This window comes from Aulostomus chinensis, chromosome 14 (assembly GCF_037954235.1).
Source record: "Aulostomus chinensis isolate RoL2024-O1b breed Wild chromosome 14, RoL_Achi_v1.0, whole genome shotgun sequence".
NCBI classification, from domain to species: domain Eukaryota; kingdom Metazoa; phylum Chordata; class Actinopteri; order Syngnathiformes; family Aulostomidae; genus Aulostomus; species Aulostomus chinensis.
Window position 1 is genome coordinate 26,419,100 of NC_141333.1, and position 17,672 is coordinate 26,436,771.

At 40.9% G+C, this 17,672-nt stretch overlaps 1 protein-coding gene across 1 annotated transcript; it reads left to right on the forward strand.

Moving 5' to 3' along the window:
* Positions 1–1,007: 1,007 nt before the first annotated feature.
* On the forward strand, positions 1,008–15,021 carry ephx4 (epoxide hydrolase 4). The gene is made up of 7 exons (XM_086223907.1): positions 1,008–1,758; positions 5,394–5,479; positions 8,464–8,621; positions 9,731–9,859; positions 10,189–10,292; positions 11,374–11,522; positions 14,129–15,021. The coding sequence occupies exons 1-7, from the start codon at positions 1,516–1,518 to the stop codon at positions 14,367–14,369; spliced, it is 1,110 nt and encodes a 369-aa protein (XP_086080033.1). The 5' UTR covers positions 1,008–1,515; the 3' UTR covers positions 14,370–15,021.
* Positions 15,022–17,672: the final 2,651 nt, after the last annotated feature.

The window sequence follows — 17,672 nt, forward strand, 5'->3', positions numbered from 1 at the left end:
GTCATCAGTCACATCACCCCCGTTCTACATCAACTCCACTGGCTTCCCATAAAACACCGCATTGACTACAAGATCCTCCTCCATACATTCAAAACCATCCATAACCTCGCGCCTTCATACCTGTCAGACCTTCTCCACACCAACATTCCCACCTGGTCTCTCAGGTCTTCCTCCTCCATCAGCCTCAACGTCCCCTCCTTCCGTCTAACCTCCATGGGGGCTAGAGCCTTCAGTTGCTCTGCCCCTCGCCTCTGGAACTCCCTCCCTCCTGACATCAGAAACACTGACTCCATTGACACCTTCAAAAATCATCTCAAAACTCACCTTTTTAGACAGGCGTATGGTTGAATGCCCTCTCTTGTGCTCTCCTAGGGACTTCTGTTGTTGTTCTTTTAAATCGTGCATGTTTTATTTTATTTATTTATCTATTTTAAACTGTTGTACGGCGACCTTGAGTGCCTTGAAAGGCGCCTTATAAATAAAATGTATTATTATTATTATTATTATCCTCAGAAGATCTGGCTCGACTGGAGTTGATCTTCAAGCCGAGCTCCACCATTGAGATGTGTGACACAAAGGCGGATCATTTTTAGCTTTGGCACGATTTAAATAAATGAAAAAAAAAAACAGATGTATTGTTGTGACATCACATTATTCTGAGCTGCCGCTGTGCATCCTCCGAACAGCAGTGAATAAAAAAAAACAAAGCTAGCAGCCAGCTCTGCTTCCACATACTTCCCTAATGAAAGCACACACTAGTGGGGATTATTAGGATGCTAAGGGCTGAGGCTATCGGGAAATGTGGTCTGTATTTTGGAAAAATGCTACCAATTTTGTCCACTGGGACCACCAAACTCAAGAAAACGAATCTTCCTTGCAGTGGCTTTAAAATGTACATCCAAATAGGCTGATCGAAACACCAACATTACTTGAGAAATGAAGCCTTTCTTTTGATTAAGTTTCTCATTACAGTATAGATTTTTGGGGGATTTTTTCCGCCCACGATGGCAGTGATTGACTTCCATAGCAGTGGTGCCTGGTCGCCTGGTTAACGCCACCTAACAGTCGCTCACCTGTGTTTGCATCAGCTATTCGACATGACGCTATTGTTCGAGGCATGGTTGGAGTTAACGGGACTATATTTCTATTAAGACGTTAGAACAAGTGTGTGCTGTCTTTTTAATTCAGTTTTGCCATCCCAACAGCCTCGACGCCGCTCTGACACCCTTCCCTGTGAGCCACTGCGTCGAGTGTATTACGGCTCGATTCCGGACTTGCTTTGTATAGTCAACAACACCGTCTCCTGCCTGCCGAATAACCTCTGCTGTCACACGCTAGCGTGCAGTCTGACGTGATCCTGCCTCGGTCCCATTCAGACGCTCACTGGGATCCTCCCTTCAGTTCACACACGCGTATGTACGCGCCACCGCCGCCTCTGCAACAACGAAGCACCAACTATCAGAAATCAATCAATAGGTAACGTGATCTGGATTGATTTCCTGCGGCAATGTGAAGATGGCGAGAGTGCTCCACAACTTGCTGTTGTGTCTCCTTAGACTTGCGCTGAGCGTCAGAGTTTTGGGGTACTGGTCACTGATATACGGTTATTGTGCTCTCTGCACCATCGTAGCCCTGCTGAAACTTTGCTGGAACCTCGTCTTGAGGCCGACCACCACCTTCCAATGGGGGATTCGTGAAACTCCCCCAGCTTGTCTGAATGACACGTCCTTGGGAACCCACTGTTATGTTCGGATCAAGGTAAGACACACACACATGCACTTGGACATGAAAGGTTATTGGTCAGTGTGTGTGTGTGTGTGTGTGCGTGCGTGTGCTGTATGTGTGTGCGTCGCGAGAATATACAGCTATCAGATACACCTTGTTGGTGGTGTGTCGCGTCGTGAGAAACCAACCAGGCCCGATCTCTAAGCAGCCGTGAGGCGGCTGTGTGTGTCGGAGGATCGCGCTCAGGTGGTGCTGAAGAACAGCTCCACTCCTCCTCCTCCTCCGCCTCACGCCTGCTTCAGCCTCGGCATCCACACCAGAGCAGCCTGCTGCTGCTGCCGTCGCTGCTGCAGCAGGCAACCAACAAGCCATGAGTTCTCATCAATATATGGCATGCCTGTCCTCCAGAGCCTGGTGGCAGTGACGGAGCGAGTAATAACAGGCCAATCACTGTGTTTGTCTCGCACTTATCCAGCCAGGCGTTCCACTGACAGCCTGAAAGAAATTGGGAGCAAATATAGAACAGGAAGAGCAGAAATGCAGGCACACAATTATAAGATCACTTAAATAGAAGGGAAAAAAAAGCTAAAAGTATTTAAAATCAAGTGAAGCTGTATGTATTAAGAATTTAAAACAGACTCATTTAATTAGATGTTTTACAACCGATTTGGCCAATATTCCATATTAACCCATGTTAATGTTATCTATACATGAACACGTTTATGTGTATATCCATATTTTGTACACAGAATGGTGGAAAGTAAACTATTTTTTCACTGTACTTTTAAGTATAATCTTGAGGTATCTGTACTTTCTTTACTGTATTTACACTTTAGTGTTTCATTTTTTGCACTTTATATTATTTTGATGTTTTTTGTATTGTTATGACGATTTTCGTGCAATGACCTTGAGTGTCCTGAAAGGCATCTACAAATAAAATGTATTATTAGGGCCTGAGCCTGAAGGTACTTCGGGCGAAGACCCTATTATGTTTGTTGTTACTGTTATTGCTTGATTATTTTTTTTACTTCAATTTGACTAAATTACAAATGAAATATTGTAATGTTTTCCTTTGAAGAGAGAAATTTTGCATAGAAAACTTGATGATGTACCTTAAACCTGTCAAGGGGACAAAAATACACCACTTTAATGTGATTTTTAAAGCTCAGAACTCAACCCTGTGTGTCCTAAAAACTTGAAAAGCCCATGAATCATTTATGAACAGCTGTTTCCCAAAGATTCTGAACAAACAAGAGACTTGAGCCAAACTGGGAAGATAAAAATACAAGCAATTGGACTGATACCAATACAGTATATTTTTAAGAATATCAGCCAATACCTATGGTGTGCTGATATTATGGTGCATTCCTAATTCAACACAAATCAGCACAATAGGACAATAAAATGTCAGACAGGTAAGACAAAGAGACTTGTGTGATATGAAGGCAATTCTATTAAAAAAATGTGTCTTCAGACAAGATTTAAAAGCGGAAAGTTTCAGCAGAACAAAACTACTTGGGAAGGCTGTTCCAGAGCCGAGGTACCATTGCTGAAAAAGCTTAAAGACAAAGAGGCAACTTATTTTGAAAAAAAAAATTATGATAATAATAACCAGAGTGAAGAGGCTAGAGTTTTAATGTGTCACAAGCTTTTGGTCTTTGACAGAAATCTGGCTGCAGAGATCTGAAATCCTGAACCTGGCCTTAAGTTCTGATCCTGAGGCAGCTAAGCAAGGCTTTCTAGTAGTCCAGATGTGGGTTAGATAAGAGAAGGGATACGTTTCTCTCCTTTGCTGCGGTCAAAGTGAGTGCTGCAGTAGAAACTGTGGAGAGTGAAAGCATACTAAACCTTTCTGAAGTCAGGAGAATTAACCCATTCATGCTCCCCCCCCTAATTTTGTACTTCCCTTTGTCGGGGTGGCCTTGTTTGGAGAAATTCTAGAATGGACTACAAAGAAAGGAGCCTTCAATCTGTATTGCTAAACATTACAAAAAGAACAGGATTTTTTTGTGTTTATTATGCAGACATTTGGGGGGTAGTCTCATAAACCCCAAAATACCTAATATATATGAATATTATCCAGCTAATATATATGTGTGTGTATATATATATATATATATATATATATATATATATATATATATGTGTGTGTGTATATATATATATATATATGTGTGTGTATATATATATATATATATATATATATATATATATATATATATTATCCATCCTTTGTTCTGACAATTTTTTTGACAGACTAACAAACCAGTCTGTAAAATGTCAAGAAAATTATAAAATATGCTCTGTGCACTTTCCCGCAGCACCAAGTGTCATGTTCAAGTAGAGTCCAAAACTCTTCATTTTCAATCATAAATGACAAAAAAAACAACATATTGTGATATCTAAGAGTCTGGAACCAATAGATGTTTGATTTTTTTGCTTGAAAAAGACCTTTAATCAGTGATCAAAACAATGGACAGATCATTTTCTTTTGATTGATTGCTGCAGCTCTAGCAACATACGTCCATGAACTAATTGTAGGAAAATGGCTGCATCTTACAATGAGGACCACAGTCAAGTGTGTGATGAGAATTCATAACTAATGTTATATACCGTATGGAAGATGTGTAATACCGCAAGTTTAGAGGTATATTTTAAGACCATTCAGAGTAAATGTTATGACATACTAAAAACAAGTCATTGATAGTTTAATAGTCTAAAAACAAGTGTAATATCCAACAGGACATTCCTGTGTTATTATATATATGTGACATAATTGGATTACTGAGGCATTGTAGAACTGCCCTTAAGCAAGTCGGTTTATCGGCTGTATACTTGAGCTGTGTAATCCGTGTATATGAAATGTTAATCTGTAAAGTATAGCTGGATCCAAGAAATAGAGAAAGTAAAAATGTGGAGTACAAAGCTGGAAATATTCATGTGACTCTGCATCTACTTAGCAAGCAAGCCTCAGCTGGAGAAATTAATCAAAGAGGAACAATTTTCACTAAACTGAGTCACTCAGACTGCAGAAGAAACATTTCAAAGGTCATTTTGGACCAAGAAGTGTTGATTGAACAGTATGCTACTGTCTCTGCTAATGGTATTACTTTAATCTCCTCACAGGATGTTTGGGCATCACATGATTCTAACATTCATATGGACAAGTCAGCACTATTTTAAAAGGACATGGCAACTTTTTTGGGAATGTGCATCGTTCCCAGAGCCAAGAAGTTAGATATCCTTCTCTCCTCTGTGCTTCGTAAATATGCTGAGCCCCTCGGAGTCCGGCTGACTGCTAGTTAGTTTAGCACTGTGAAGAATAGTGGATGGGAAGTGTATATAGCTAGGGTGGTGCATAACATGTACATAACAAGTTTAGAATTACGAATAATTTTAGAATCAGATACATGGGAACTACTTTCTTGACCGGAAAAATTTGTCGTCTATTCACTTGCCATCCACTAGCATTCATTGTGCTAAGCTACTGTGTCTAGTAATGTTGATGTGTTACTTTAAACCAGACATGAAAACTTGACAACCAACCTGTCTTTTGCAGTGCAGCTTCATTGATTCAAGGGTGACTGATCAATATCCTCTGCTGTGTTTACTAAGTGCCTTTGGATTGATGCTCATGTGTAAATACATGTTTGTCTTCTCTCCATCAGGAGTCCGGCCTCAGGTTTCACTATGTCGCTGCTGGAGAGAGGGGAAAGCCACTCATGCTGTTTTTACACGGCTTCCCCGAGTTCTGGTACGTGAGGGGGAAAAAGGCAACCAGAGTATTAGATTTTTTTTTTTGTGATCAGTGTTCAGTGTTTTTCTGTAAAACAATGTGAATAGCTTGGCTCTAATGGATCAGCAGTAAAGCTTTCTGTTCTGGCTCCTGGGCTGCAAAAACAAACCCCAAGCCTGATTTGCCGTTGGGTAAAAAGTGTCCAAAGCGTTCAGATCTCTTCCCCCTTGATGCAAAATGAAAAGTGGCTCCTGTATTGAGGCCAAAGAAGTTGTCAAGAGCTGTAAGGCTGCCCATATCTCCTATTATCTTAGCTGCAGACAGAACAGGATTAATTAGCAGTGGAGGCGAGCAGTTCCTGCTTCACTTGCCGTACTCTTCACAGGAACTCCTCTGCTGAGTCAGTAAGATGGTTTGGAGAGAATTCTTAACACTTTCTTAAAATGTGCTAATTCTCTCTTAGTGATGAGGAGGTACAGAGTCTATTTGTGTGTCAGAGGGGCTCGCTTTGCATTAAACCTCATCTATATTCTAAGATCTGAGAATTGAGGGCCGGGGGGGCGGGCGGTGGTATTTCAGTCCTGATGAGGAGCCTCTGTAGCAGACAAGATCTTCAATTAGGAAATCATCCCAGTCCATGACATCAGTGTGTGGATTAGAATCTCAAACAGCTTCCGTTGTACTGCGGTGACCTTCACTCAACTGGAAAGAAAGCTGAATGTTTAAAAAGGTTGTTTATTCTCATTTATGTGCCGTATAAGAGTTGAAAGGGATCTGACAATTTAGATTCAGTGTACTCATCAAGGAACACTACTCGTCCTGTAAGAAGTGTGGCTTTGAGTCTGCAGTAGTAGTCCATTGATTTGCATGATATAAAACATAGAGCTCGTTTTATTCCGGTCTTTTTTCATTTATCAATGTATTATCTATCTAGCTATCTATCTCTTTACGGGGTGAAATATCACTCGAGGGCCCCTTCAAGAAGTTGCACCATGTTTGTTGCATAGTTCATGTAGGATACAGAAGTCATTCACCCCAGCTGTCAGCCTGCCAATAGCATCATAGATACCAGTCAGTTGCACTTCAGTCACAGCCGTGATGTGCACAAGGTGGAATATTTAAATATGTCACCCTCCTCACACACATCTCTGCTCAAAATTGAATCTCTGCTGCTGGCAAGCTTGCCTCCCTGGCCTCCATCCTTTTCCTGCGTCAGGGCTTGTGTTGGTCCTCTCCTGTCTTTCCTGGGTTCCCCTGGGAACCTGGGGGATTTTCAACATCACGCTCCCTGTTTTTGGCTTAGCTTGCTGCTTGGTTGCTGTACAGAGGAGACACCAAGACATTCACTTGCAAAAAAGTTTCTCCTTCGACATCTTGCGACAAACTAAGTTGGCAGCTGCACAGCTAACTAGCTGCAGAGACACTGATGCTGGTTGTTCTCACCTTCTTCTGTGTGTGTGTATGTGTGTATGTGTGTGTGTATGTGTGTGTGTATGTGTGTGTGTGTGTGTGTGTGTGTGTGTGTGTGTGTGTGTGTGTGTGTGCGTGCGTGCGTGCATGTGTGGAGGTGCTTAGCTCCAGAGAGCAGAGAGACAGAGGGGAAAAAAACCTGAATTATCATGGCACTGTATGTCCCCATGGCAAGAGCTCATAATAAGTCTTCTCAGCTGGTCTCCCATCGTGCCAAAATACAGTTCCCAATACAGATCCATTCATTTTTGCTTCATCCAGAATTTCTTATCAAAATCTTTTTTCTTCATTTTTCATTTTCAGTTGAGGACATCTCCAGAGGTGTATGAGTTGACAGAGGTTAATAGAGGAGGAGCTGAAAAGGTTGTCTTAGCCTTGCAGTGGGCTGCCAAAGGGCAGGGGGTGCCTGAAGATACAGAAACTGATATTTTTACAACACTGAACTGTTTTTGGTTCCAAGATTGATACAAGTTATAAAGTTCAGATCTTTAAACTTTTTTGGTAGCACGCTTGATTGTTTTTTGAAGGATAAATTTGATGTCTTACTATAATTACATTTTTATGTCTTCACAACATTTCACTCTTACTTTTTAACTGAGCCTGTTGTGACATCATTTCATTGTGCTACGTATGTATCATGTCTGAATGACAATGAAATTCACTGTGATCAGAACTCGGTATTGTGAAAATATACTGTGTTAATTCAAATAGTCATTATTTTATTTAATTTAATTCAATATTGTCATGAATCACTTGGTGACACACTCAGTCACATTTATGTTTTTCATCAAATATGAATGTCATCATGATGTACCTCATACTACATGTGCAAGGTCTGTAAATTGGAACAAGGACTGGAATAACAATTTAAAATGATGTGATAATAGAGTCAGACACATAGTCAGCACCACGACGCGGTGTTTTCACACAGCCCTTCAGAAGCCCCATTGTTACTTCGGCCAGCAAAACTTTTGCAGACGACTAGAAAAGCGACTGTTGCTCCTAATCAAGGACAACCTTTTAAGAGAGGATGAGGAGGATTACTTATTGGCAAACCAAGACCACTGAACCTGATCTATTTGAAAACTTTTGATGGAGGTGTGCACACTTCACTTTGGAAGAAGCTTGATCCCTGCAACCATAGCCAAGGACCCCCCCCCCCTCCATTTTATTAATGTTATTAAGATAGATTTCTATTTTCTCCTAGGGGACAATAAAGTCTAAGTTAAGCTAATTCTACTACCATTCATTATGCTAAGCTAACTAGTGGTAACCAGGTCTATATGGGTCTCAACTCTCTAATGAGCACACAGAGGACTGAAGAGAATCGATTTTTTTTGTCAAGCTCAGTGGAATTGAGTTTGTGTGTTACTCCTATCAAGTAGGAGTGTAAATGGTGAAAGAATGAACATTGTTGTCATGAAAAGCAAATATGCATAAGGCACAAATTGAGGACTATCTCATTTGATATGTGGGGCATTTGGTAGAAATGCACAAAATAAATAATTTTTCTGTCCATTTATGTGTCTCAGGTTCTCCTGGCGCTACCAGCTGCGTGAGTTCAAGAGTGAATTCCGCGTGGTGGCCATCGACATGCGGGGCTATGGAGAGTCTGACCTGCCTCTTTCCACTGACAGTTATCGATTCGATTACCTAGTCACTGACATCAAGGATATCGTTGAGTACTTAGGTAAGAAATAACTCAGAGGAGAGGACATTGTTGTGACATTGTCTTGAGTCTATAATAAACTTGTTTACCAGCCCCAAGCTGCTGACAGCCCTCAGGCCTGCAGCACAGCATGACCAACTTCCTGTGACTCATTCTTACTGGACCCGGGACGCTGTGCTGAGAGAGACAGCAGTGTGATGGCTTCATGTTAACAACCACAGGGGAGCCTGCTCGCTGGCTTGAAGCTGCTTCCACGCAGCAACATTCTTTCTTAATTATTTTCTTATAACCAAACTTTAACACACGAATTAAACATCTGACAATATGAGTGTTTTTTTTTTTACGACTGCTTTTAAAATATCTTTCTCGCTGAAGTGTGTTATGTGTTTTGCTGCTTCACAGCTCCTCAAGACTAATATTTCTGCACATTTACAGAAAACAGATGGATTCATAGCATCCAGGAGTGCAAATTATGACCCCAGTTACAAACTTACCTGTGCAACAATTTGACCACATCTTGGCTCTCTGATCAGACACCAAGCCATGCATTAAAAGTTACCTGTAGTCTTCATTTAGTCTTTCATTTAACTTTATTTCAATTTGATTGTATTCTGATTGCAAAAAGATGGATAGACATATACTTAAAGAAAACATGTATGGATTAGGGTTAGGGTTGCCATGCATGGCAAGCAGTATTTCCCTTTCCCCATTTCCCATGTTTGTCAGAAGGTCTATTAACTCTGAAAGACGCATCCCTGGCCTCCGTGACCATAGTCATTTCCCAAAAGCGTCGCCTAAGCCGAAGCACATTTTATATGAATGTTTCTATGAGTGGAGATGATTCATAGTGGGGGTGTTTCTGCTGCTGGGACAGGTAAGGGGATTAGTGTGAGAGGAATGCTTCAGTAATGTGATCAGAAGGGTGCCTTGACCTTGATCTGCATTCACTGTGTGTCATGAATTACATCCAGTTGATGGGTGTAAATGTCATCTGAGGAAGGAAGCCAGCAATAAAGAAGTGAGGACAGTATTGATTTTTAGAGTCTGGCAGGCTTTCATAAACAGCTCCTATTAGAGCTGTCAGACAGCGGTGACTCTAACTGTCTTGTGTATGTCTGATTTCCTCCAAGGATACAACAGATGTTGCCTTGTTGGCCATGACTGGGGAGGCACCATCGCGTGGCTCTTCGCCATTCACTATCCAGAGATGGTGACCAAACTCATTGTCCTGAATTGTCCTCATCCTTCTGTGTATGCGGGTATGACTTCACTGGATTATTACCATACGTATCATAATTAATGATAGTATTATTACTTCAGTTCTCTGTTTCTGTCCATCTGGCTAAATCTCATCTGCCTTGTGGGGAGGATGATGAGAAGCTAATTACAGGAGGCTAATGTGAGGCCGGAACAGCTGGTTAAACTGGTGCAGGAGTGGCAACGTCATTGAGTGTTATCACGTCCTCCACCCTGCAGAACTGGTCCTTAAATGCAATCAAACAGCACAGCTCTCTCTCTCTCTCTCTCTCTTCTCTCTCTCTCTCTCTCTCTCTCTCTCTCTCTCTCTCTCTCTCTCTCTCTCCTCCAGATTATGCTCTTCGACACCCAAGCCAGCTGCTGAAATCCAGTCATTTCTTTTTCTTCCAGCTGCCCCGCTTCCCGGAGCTCATGCTATCCATCAATGATTTCAAGGTGGGCTTAAGCCGTTTCAAGGTCAAGGTTGTGTGTGTGTGTGTGTGTGTGTGTGTGTGTGTGTGTGTGTGTGTGTGTGTGTGTGTGTATGTGTGTGCGTGTTCGTGCGTGCACACGCATGTATACATGTTAATATGCATTGTGCATCAGTGTATGCCATTGCAGTCTATTTATCGTGTTAAGGGGATCGTTGGGAATTCTAAAGATGGAACACTGTAGAGGACAACAGCATCAACAGCCATGCGGAAAATGTGTAATCATAGCATTTGAGCACATCAAACTGAGCTATTTGAGAGCATTTTGTTCACGATATTTTCCAACAGGAGGCTGTTATTTCCAAACCTCCCCACTTTTATTATTAAATGATTAGGATGATGATAGATAATGATACTAATTATAGTATAATTGTATAATAATTATATTTCCAAAAGGGTTAACTACAACACAGAGTTTACTTGGCTTTTTATGCCCCCCGACTCCTCCTACTGCTCATCCTCTGCTCTCCCCCTCTTGCCATCTCACAGCGTGTTAATACATGATACAATGATCCCATGTGATTTCACATGACCGGATCCTCAGATGCATTAGGGTTCAGATGGAAGCAAAACAAGATCCCTATTTTTGCATGCTCTATTATTTGCTTTCACACCAGCTCAAACGATATGGACTATAAGAAAAACACCCCAGGGTTCATTTGAATTACTGTAGACCGAAGATCTCAGGATTGAAAGCAACATTAGTTTCATGTAATTATACACTGATGATATTGTTCTCCATTTCTGACAGAAAAATCCCTCCACATCTTTCACACTAGACCTTTAAATGTTGGTGACATAACGTTCCCATATGCCTGTGTTAGAGTTGCAGTCAGGAAGTGAAGCACAGCAGGTATGATTGTTGAGCCAGCACTACGTCACAGAGCCAGAGCTGTGAATGAAGGTCATGAGAGCCGATTGCACACACCAAGTAGCCTTTCTGACTCACATCACAGTGACATGGATGCCCCTCTGAAACTGTTGTTTGGATCAAAGCGTGCCTGTCACACTGACTCAGCCAGTGTTTTCTGCTGTGTGCACTGTAGGCTCTGAAGGCTTTGTTCACCAGCCGCAGCACAGGGATAGGGAGGAAAGGCCGTTGGCTCACTGCTGAGGACTTGGAGGCCTATCTGTATGCACTCTCCCAGCCGGGAGCTTTGACAGGAGCCCTCAACTACTACAGAAATGTTTTCAGGTGGGTTAAGAGTTCACTTTCAACACTTTAAAGGCTAAGTTTAAGCTAGTGCAGCAGTCATGCTGCTGTCAGAAGACCATTTCAGCATCAAACCATATGTAGTGTAGCCTGTGGCAGTAAATACTTTGATTGGTGTCAGATGACGAACGCAAGAAACCCCTTAATAGCTGTTTACTAACTGATACTTCACACAGTGTTGCACTTAGCTTAAAGCTAAATATACATGACTGACTCTGCTTTCTGGAATCTCATAAAGGCACTGGAAGAAGGGAAAAAAAGATCGTCGTGACCTCAGGATACCTATTTCTGAGAACTTGATAAGAAAAAACAAACCTTTTAGGTGAAATATTCTTTTAACCCGTATGTTCAACAAAGGTAAACATAAAATCAAAAGGACACCTTAAAAAGACGCTTTTCTTCTTACACATGACAGAACTTTAACCTTTATTGCAAGCTTACAAGAAGGAAGTAAAGTCCGATAGTGATGTGAAACTTCTCCTGAGAGCTGTAGTGTAGAATTTTGCAACAATCTTTTTTTGAAAGTCTGGGTGAGTGATAGAAGAAGACAAAGATGTCTGGAGCAGGGGGTTTCAAAGAGCCGTCCAGCTTTACCCCCTGTCAATAAGACTAAATTTAGGGTTTAACTGATTAGAGTCACAATTTAAACCAATAGAATGGAAACACTACTCAGTCGTCATCGTTTCAGCTGTAAAAGAATGGATTCATTGTGTTGGGGTATCTCACAGACCCTGTGAAAGTACTTGAGTTACAGTCATAATATGATCCATTTTTCCTGAAAACATTTGGGAAGTCAAGCAGAGAGCTAGCACTGCTCGTAGAGTATGCCCAATATGCATCCTCCTGCAATACGGGAATGTTGCCTAATGTACCAACATTATTCTCAGAAGATTCACCTGGTTACAATGATTTTTATCAGCAACTGATGTTGTAAGGGCTTGATGCATGCATGCATTTAATGTTAAAAAAGTTCAAGCCTGATCAAGTACAAACATTCACCCTCAAGGCCTTTGCACGCTGGTGGTGTGATGAATAGGTGTGAAAAGGCCTAAACTGTTTTGCTGGGAGACGCTTGCTTATCAGTAATGAATTTTGATATATTTTCACACCATTTATAAGCTAATTAGGGTGAAAATAGAGACGATAACAGTGTCTGTTTTTCTGAATAATTCTAAATAGTGCAAGCATCTAATAGCTGCGAAAAACTGAACTCATTCCACAATTAACGAAAGATAAATTGTCAAAGCTCTGATGCTTCTGTGTGCAAAGGTCAACTTAATGAGATGTTCTGAAATTAAAGCTCTGAAAAATGGGAAGAAAAGATTTATCATGTACTTACTGCATGCACTGTACACACTTCATAATACTGTAAGGTTGAATTGACATGATTTAACGGATTCTATGGCGCCCTCTGCTGTTAGAGCTCTGAGAGGGGAGACAACCCAACAGCGTCTTAGTAAAGCACCCAAAATTGTCAAATCTTTATGTCTACATGACTGATTTGCTGCCTAAGAATAACAACAGCAAATCAGATCAAAGCAAAGCTCAGTGAAAGCAATTTTTGTTATGAGAACTATCCATGCATGGTTGAGCTCACCATCTGCTCCCTTTTCAAGAGTTATCTCAGAATAGCTTTTATTTGCTTACGTAAAAGAGATATATCTGACCCATGCCCAATTAGCCTCTCCACAAGAGTACCTAAGCAGCAGGGGCACACATGCACAAGCATACAGCCATCCATCTGTTCTGTGTGCAGTAGATTTCCTTATCCTGTCAAGAGTGTAGTGGGGGGGGGGGGGGGGGGGTTCTTACAGTTCTCACAGTCCTCTCAGGGGTCTCCAGGGGTCTCCCAGCAATGTGAGACAAATCACAACATTATTCAGGGTTAGTATATGTTCTTTGTATCAGGAAAATGCAATGCATTCGGGGAAAAAAACACTCCTGTGTAATTCTGAGTCTTGTACAAAACTGATTATAAAGCAGGATTCGATATTCAATTTGCACATAAGAAAGACAGTGCCAGCACTAGAAATTGGAAAAAAAAAAAAGAAAAAAGAAAATATCTAAGAAATATTTTTACAACTCTGTGGTGGAACTGTTGTCCCACAACATTTACATGAGGGTGTTTGCCGCTGTGACTTTACAGTTCTCTTTAAAATACTGTAAAGGCAACAAGTACTCTCATTCCAAAAAACACAGGACAACAAATTCCATCTGCAGCACGTTCCTGGAGTTACTGGCACCAGGGTAAATATGGGATTGTGGCACTTCTGAGGAATATATTCAAACATTGATTCAAGACAGAACAAGGCCTTAAATGGGCCTTATCTGGCCCGTTGTCTGATATTTTGGCCCAATAACAGCTGTTCGACCAAACTGCTGACAGTTTCACATCTGTACTAACAAGGCAGCCAGTTGGCCTTGAACTGACAGCTAAATACATGAGCTCAAGGTTTTCAGAGAATATCAGATAAAACTCCTTTTGATGGAAGTCACAAAATCAGCGGGTGACTTGTGCTTTCAGCTGCAGTATCCCATACCACAGCACTATGAACCTATTCTCTCCTCCCCCCCCCCCCCCCCCATAGCTCTCTCCCCCTGAATCAGAACCATGTCAGGTCTCCAGTGCTGCTGCTGTGGGGGGAGCGCGACGCCTTCTTGGAGCAGGAAATGGCCGAAGCTTGCCGCCTCTACATAAGGAACCATTTCCGTCTCAACATCATTTCCTGTGCCAGTCACTGGCTGCAGCAGGACCAGCCTGATATCGTTAACACCCTCATATGGACCTTCCTCAAGGAGGGAGAAGGACGCAAAAGCTACAGGAACTAGATCTTCCTCCTCCAGTCCTTCTTTCCCCCTCACACCTGCCACAAGCCTGGAACACGCCTGTGATACCAAGCAACATAGTGATGAGGCAATCATTCTGTCAACCTTCCCACATGTCTGTCAACTAGTTTTGAAAGAAGGAATCAAAGCACAGTTCACTGGAGAGGCACTGAGCAGGACGGGTGACACATAGTCCAGATGTTTTTTGCACATGACATCCGCCTTAAAGTTTGTTGGTTACAGCATTACAAATGTGTGGCAACATCTCCTCGTGACTTGTATTGTGTGGTGCCTTTTAACTCTTTAGTCGTCGCAGTGTACTGATGTCCAGAGAGATGGGGATGTGGCGTCTTCTTCTACAATTGTACCTTTTCCTGGGTTGCTCCACTCCACCATGTGGGCTCAGTCCTATGCGAGCAGAATGCTCCCACCCCCTTTATCAGGTCGCATTATCTAAAAAAAATTTTGGTAGTTTTTCCTCTAAGGTTCTTGCTCAAATGTAGAAAAGGTTGTTTAATCTTGGTTTTCCTGTATAGAAATGTAAGTGATGGTTGATTATTGTACTTTTTTGTATCTCTTCCTACACACTGCATTTTGAAATCCACTGAGCCAGGTCTACACAGTTTGATTTGATAAATAAACAGAGTAAGTGTCACTGTATTGGACTATGCTGCTCTTTTACATTCACAGGGGTTTTTAAAACAAGAATTGTGGTGATGGGTTCATAGTTACAATGAAAACAATTGGGAATAGGCTTTATTTAGCAAAACCTCTGCAAAAAATTTCCACTCCAAACACCTTAGTAAACCCATAGGATACTCTTCTAAGTCTACATACAAATACGCATTCATTTTAAGCAACATACCACTCTATTTTCCTGATTAATTCTTGGTAAATTTCATTCAAACTCCAACTGCATTTACATACAAAGATCCTTAAAAATTCCTTTAGCACTTAGCCAGCTGGACCTATATTTATGTTACCTAATTTGAGTGACATGGACTTTTAAAAATAAAAAAAGCTAAATATCAACTTCCAAGGCATTCGATTTATTTGTATATCTATTCTGCTGTGAGCAGTGCTGCCAACCAGATTTCAGACTGGTGCTAGGGATTTAAGCAATGATCTTACAGTCACAAACTTGCTTCCCTCACTTATAGGTTCTGTCACCCCACAGTTTTGCTTCCTTAAATACTGAGGTCTTTTTATGTCTTTAATATTCAAAACAAAACAGTTTAGTGAGCAAAACCTTCCACAAAGAAAGTTGTTTTTTTTTTAAATGCACATCAAATGAATTTGTGATCATTTTTAAATTTTGTAAATAAAACTGTTTGGTTTGGGAATCAAAAAAGATTGATTGGAGCTCAGAAAGTTTTGGATGAAAAACTAAAAAGTTTGCATCAGTTTGAACACGACTGAAAGCTGTGAGACATGTTGACATTGGCCAGTCGTGACTGGACCAACATCTTGACCACTGGTATTGCTGAGGTGGATGCCAGCAGTAACCATATGAAGAGAGGGACACGTATCAAAGGAGTACTTAGAGGGAAAATTATTAATGTGCTTATTAAATGCACTAAAGCCAAATCCAGAAGGAAAGCTGATTGTAAGGCTTGGGGGCCAAATTCATGGAGGCCCAAATCTGGCCCACTGTGAAGTTTAATAAGCAAATAAATAAACAAATAGAGGCCAATTATTGAACAATAAAAATACATTTAGAAATATATTATAAATAACTGTTGATGTCATTTTCTTTTTTTGAGGGGGAAAATAGTCCTGACAGCAGTGACACTTGGTGCAGGACATCAGTTTGGCACGAGTGAAGTGAGGACTAACTGAAGAGGGTGAAACAGTAATGTTTGTCAGTGGCGCACTGACAAAAAGGCATTTTAATAACACAATATGGGTTTGCTCTTGGGCCCCAGCCCATCATTTAATGGGGGCTGACCAACCACAGGAAAAAGTTCCGACACCCCAGTTACAGGCCAAGCTTTAGTGATCAGCATTTCCAGAGTGAAGCTGACAGAACACAGAATTTTCTCAAACTGCAGGTGAAGAAATTGGTTTTAATTCAGGACTGAAGTCCCTGCTTAATTCCAAGTGCAGGCCTACATAAAACTAGTATCAGTCACAATAATAAAATAGATTTTGGCCCAACTCAAAATGATTTATGTTTGAGCCACCAAAATTTTTTTATTCATGTTCATTGATTCATATATCTATAAAAATCAATTGGCCAATTTGAATTGAAATATTTTACTTTCATGTTGGTACATACATTTTAATTTCAATCAATAAATTATGAAACATGCAGTAGTTTCCATTTTTTTCAGTTGAATGTCAGCCCTAATTTATCACACACACACAAACACACACACTTTCATGTATTGAAAACAAATTTGATACCTGCCATGTTATTATTATTTGAATCCATCCTTCCTGAATGAGACATTTCAAGTTAAGATGCAACTTTTGTTTCAGTTTCATAATTTTCATTAAGATTCTTTGGAGTATTTTTGTATAACACACATTAGAAAATGGGCAGCATGGAGGTGCAGTGGTCAGCACTGTGGCCTCACAGCAAGAGGGTTTTGGGTTCAAGTCCCGACTCGGGCACAGGATCTTTTTGTGTGAGTCTCCATGTTCTCCCTGTTCCTGTGTGGGTTCTCTCTGGTACTCCAGCTTCCTCCACAGTCCAAAGACATCAAGAGGGGACGAGGCTGATTGATACTCTAAATTGACTGTAGGTATGACTGTGAGTGTGAATGGTTGTCTGTCTCTATGTGTTGGCCCTGTGATGGACTGGTGACCTGTCCAGGGTGAACCTCGCCTCTCGCCTGTAGCCGCTGGGATAGGCTCCACCCCCCGCGACCCTTAACAGGAATAAGCAGGAGAAAATGGATGGATTAAATCTTGCTTTTGGGAGACATTTATTTACCTGTAATCAATTCTCTCACTCTCTCTCCAATATTTTTCTTTATTTTAATATATGATATTTATATCGTTCAACTCTTACTCCCCATCTCCAAGTAAGTCTGTCATTGATGGTTCTCTTTTTTCTACTATTGCAATATCAAAAAATAGCATTTTTCTGAAAATATGGAAAATGTCTCAATGTCTGTCCCTTTATCAGAATGAACTCCAATGTACAGTATGTTATTAGTTATATCTTTGGAAAACATCTTTGTGGGTTAAAACACAGAGTATGCAATACGTGTACAATTCTTCTGTAAATAGATTTTGGATACTGTTTTGTCACAATCATGATATCATACACAGAAAGACTGTATTCTAAACTTATGATAT

What these genes read in the sequence shown, in the direction of transcription:
- ephx4 (XM_086223907.1), top strand. Translation starts at nt 1,516, where the DNA reads ATGGCGAGAGTGCTCCACAACTTGCTGTTGTGTCTCCTTAGACTTGCG. An exon ending in ACTGTTATGTTCGGATCAAG is followed by an intron (nt 1,759 to 5,393) that starts GTAAGACACACA and finishes TCTCTCCATCAG; the next exon opens with GAGTCCGGCCTCAGGTTTCA. An exon ending in TATCCATCAATGATTTCAAG is followed by an intron (nt 10,293 to 11,373) that starts GTGGGCTTAAGC and finishes TGTGCACTGTAG; the next exon opens with GCTCTGAAGGCTTTGTTCAC.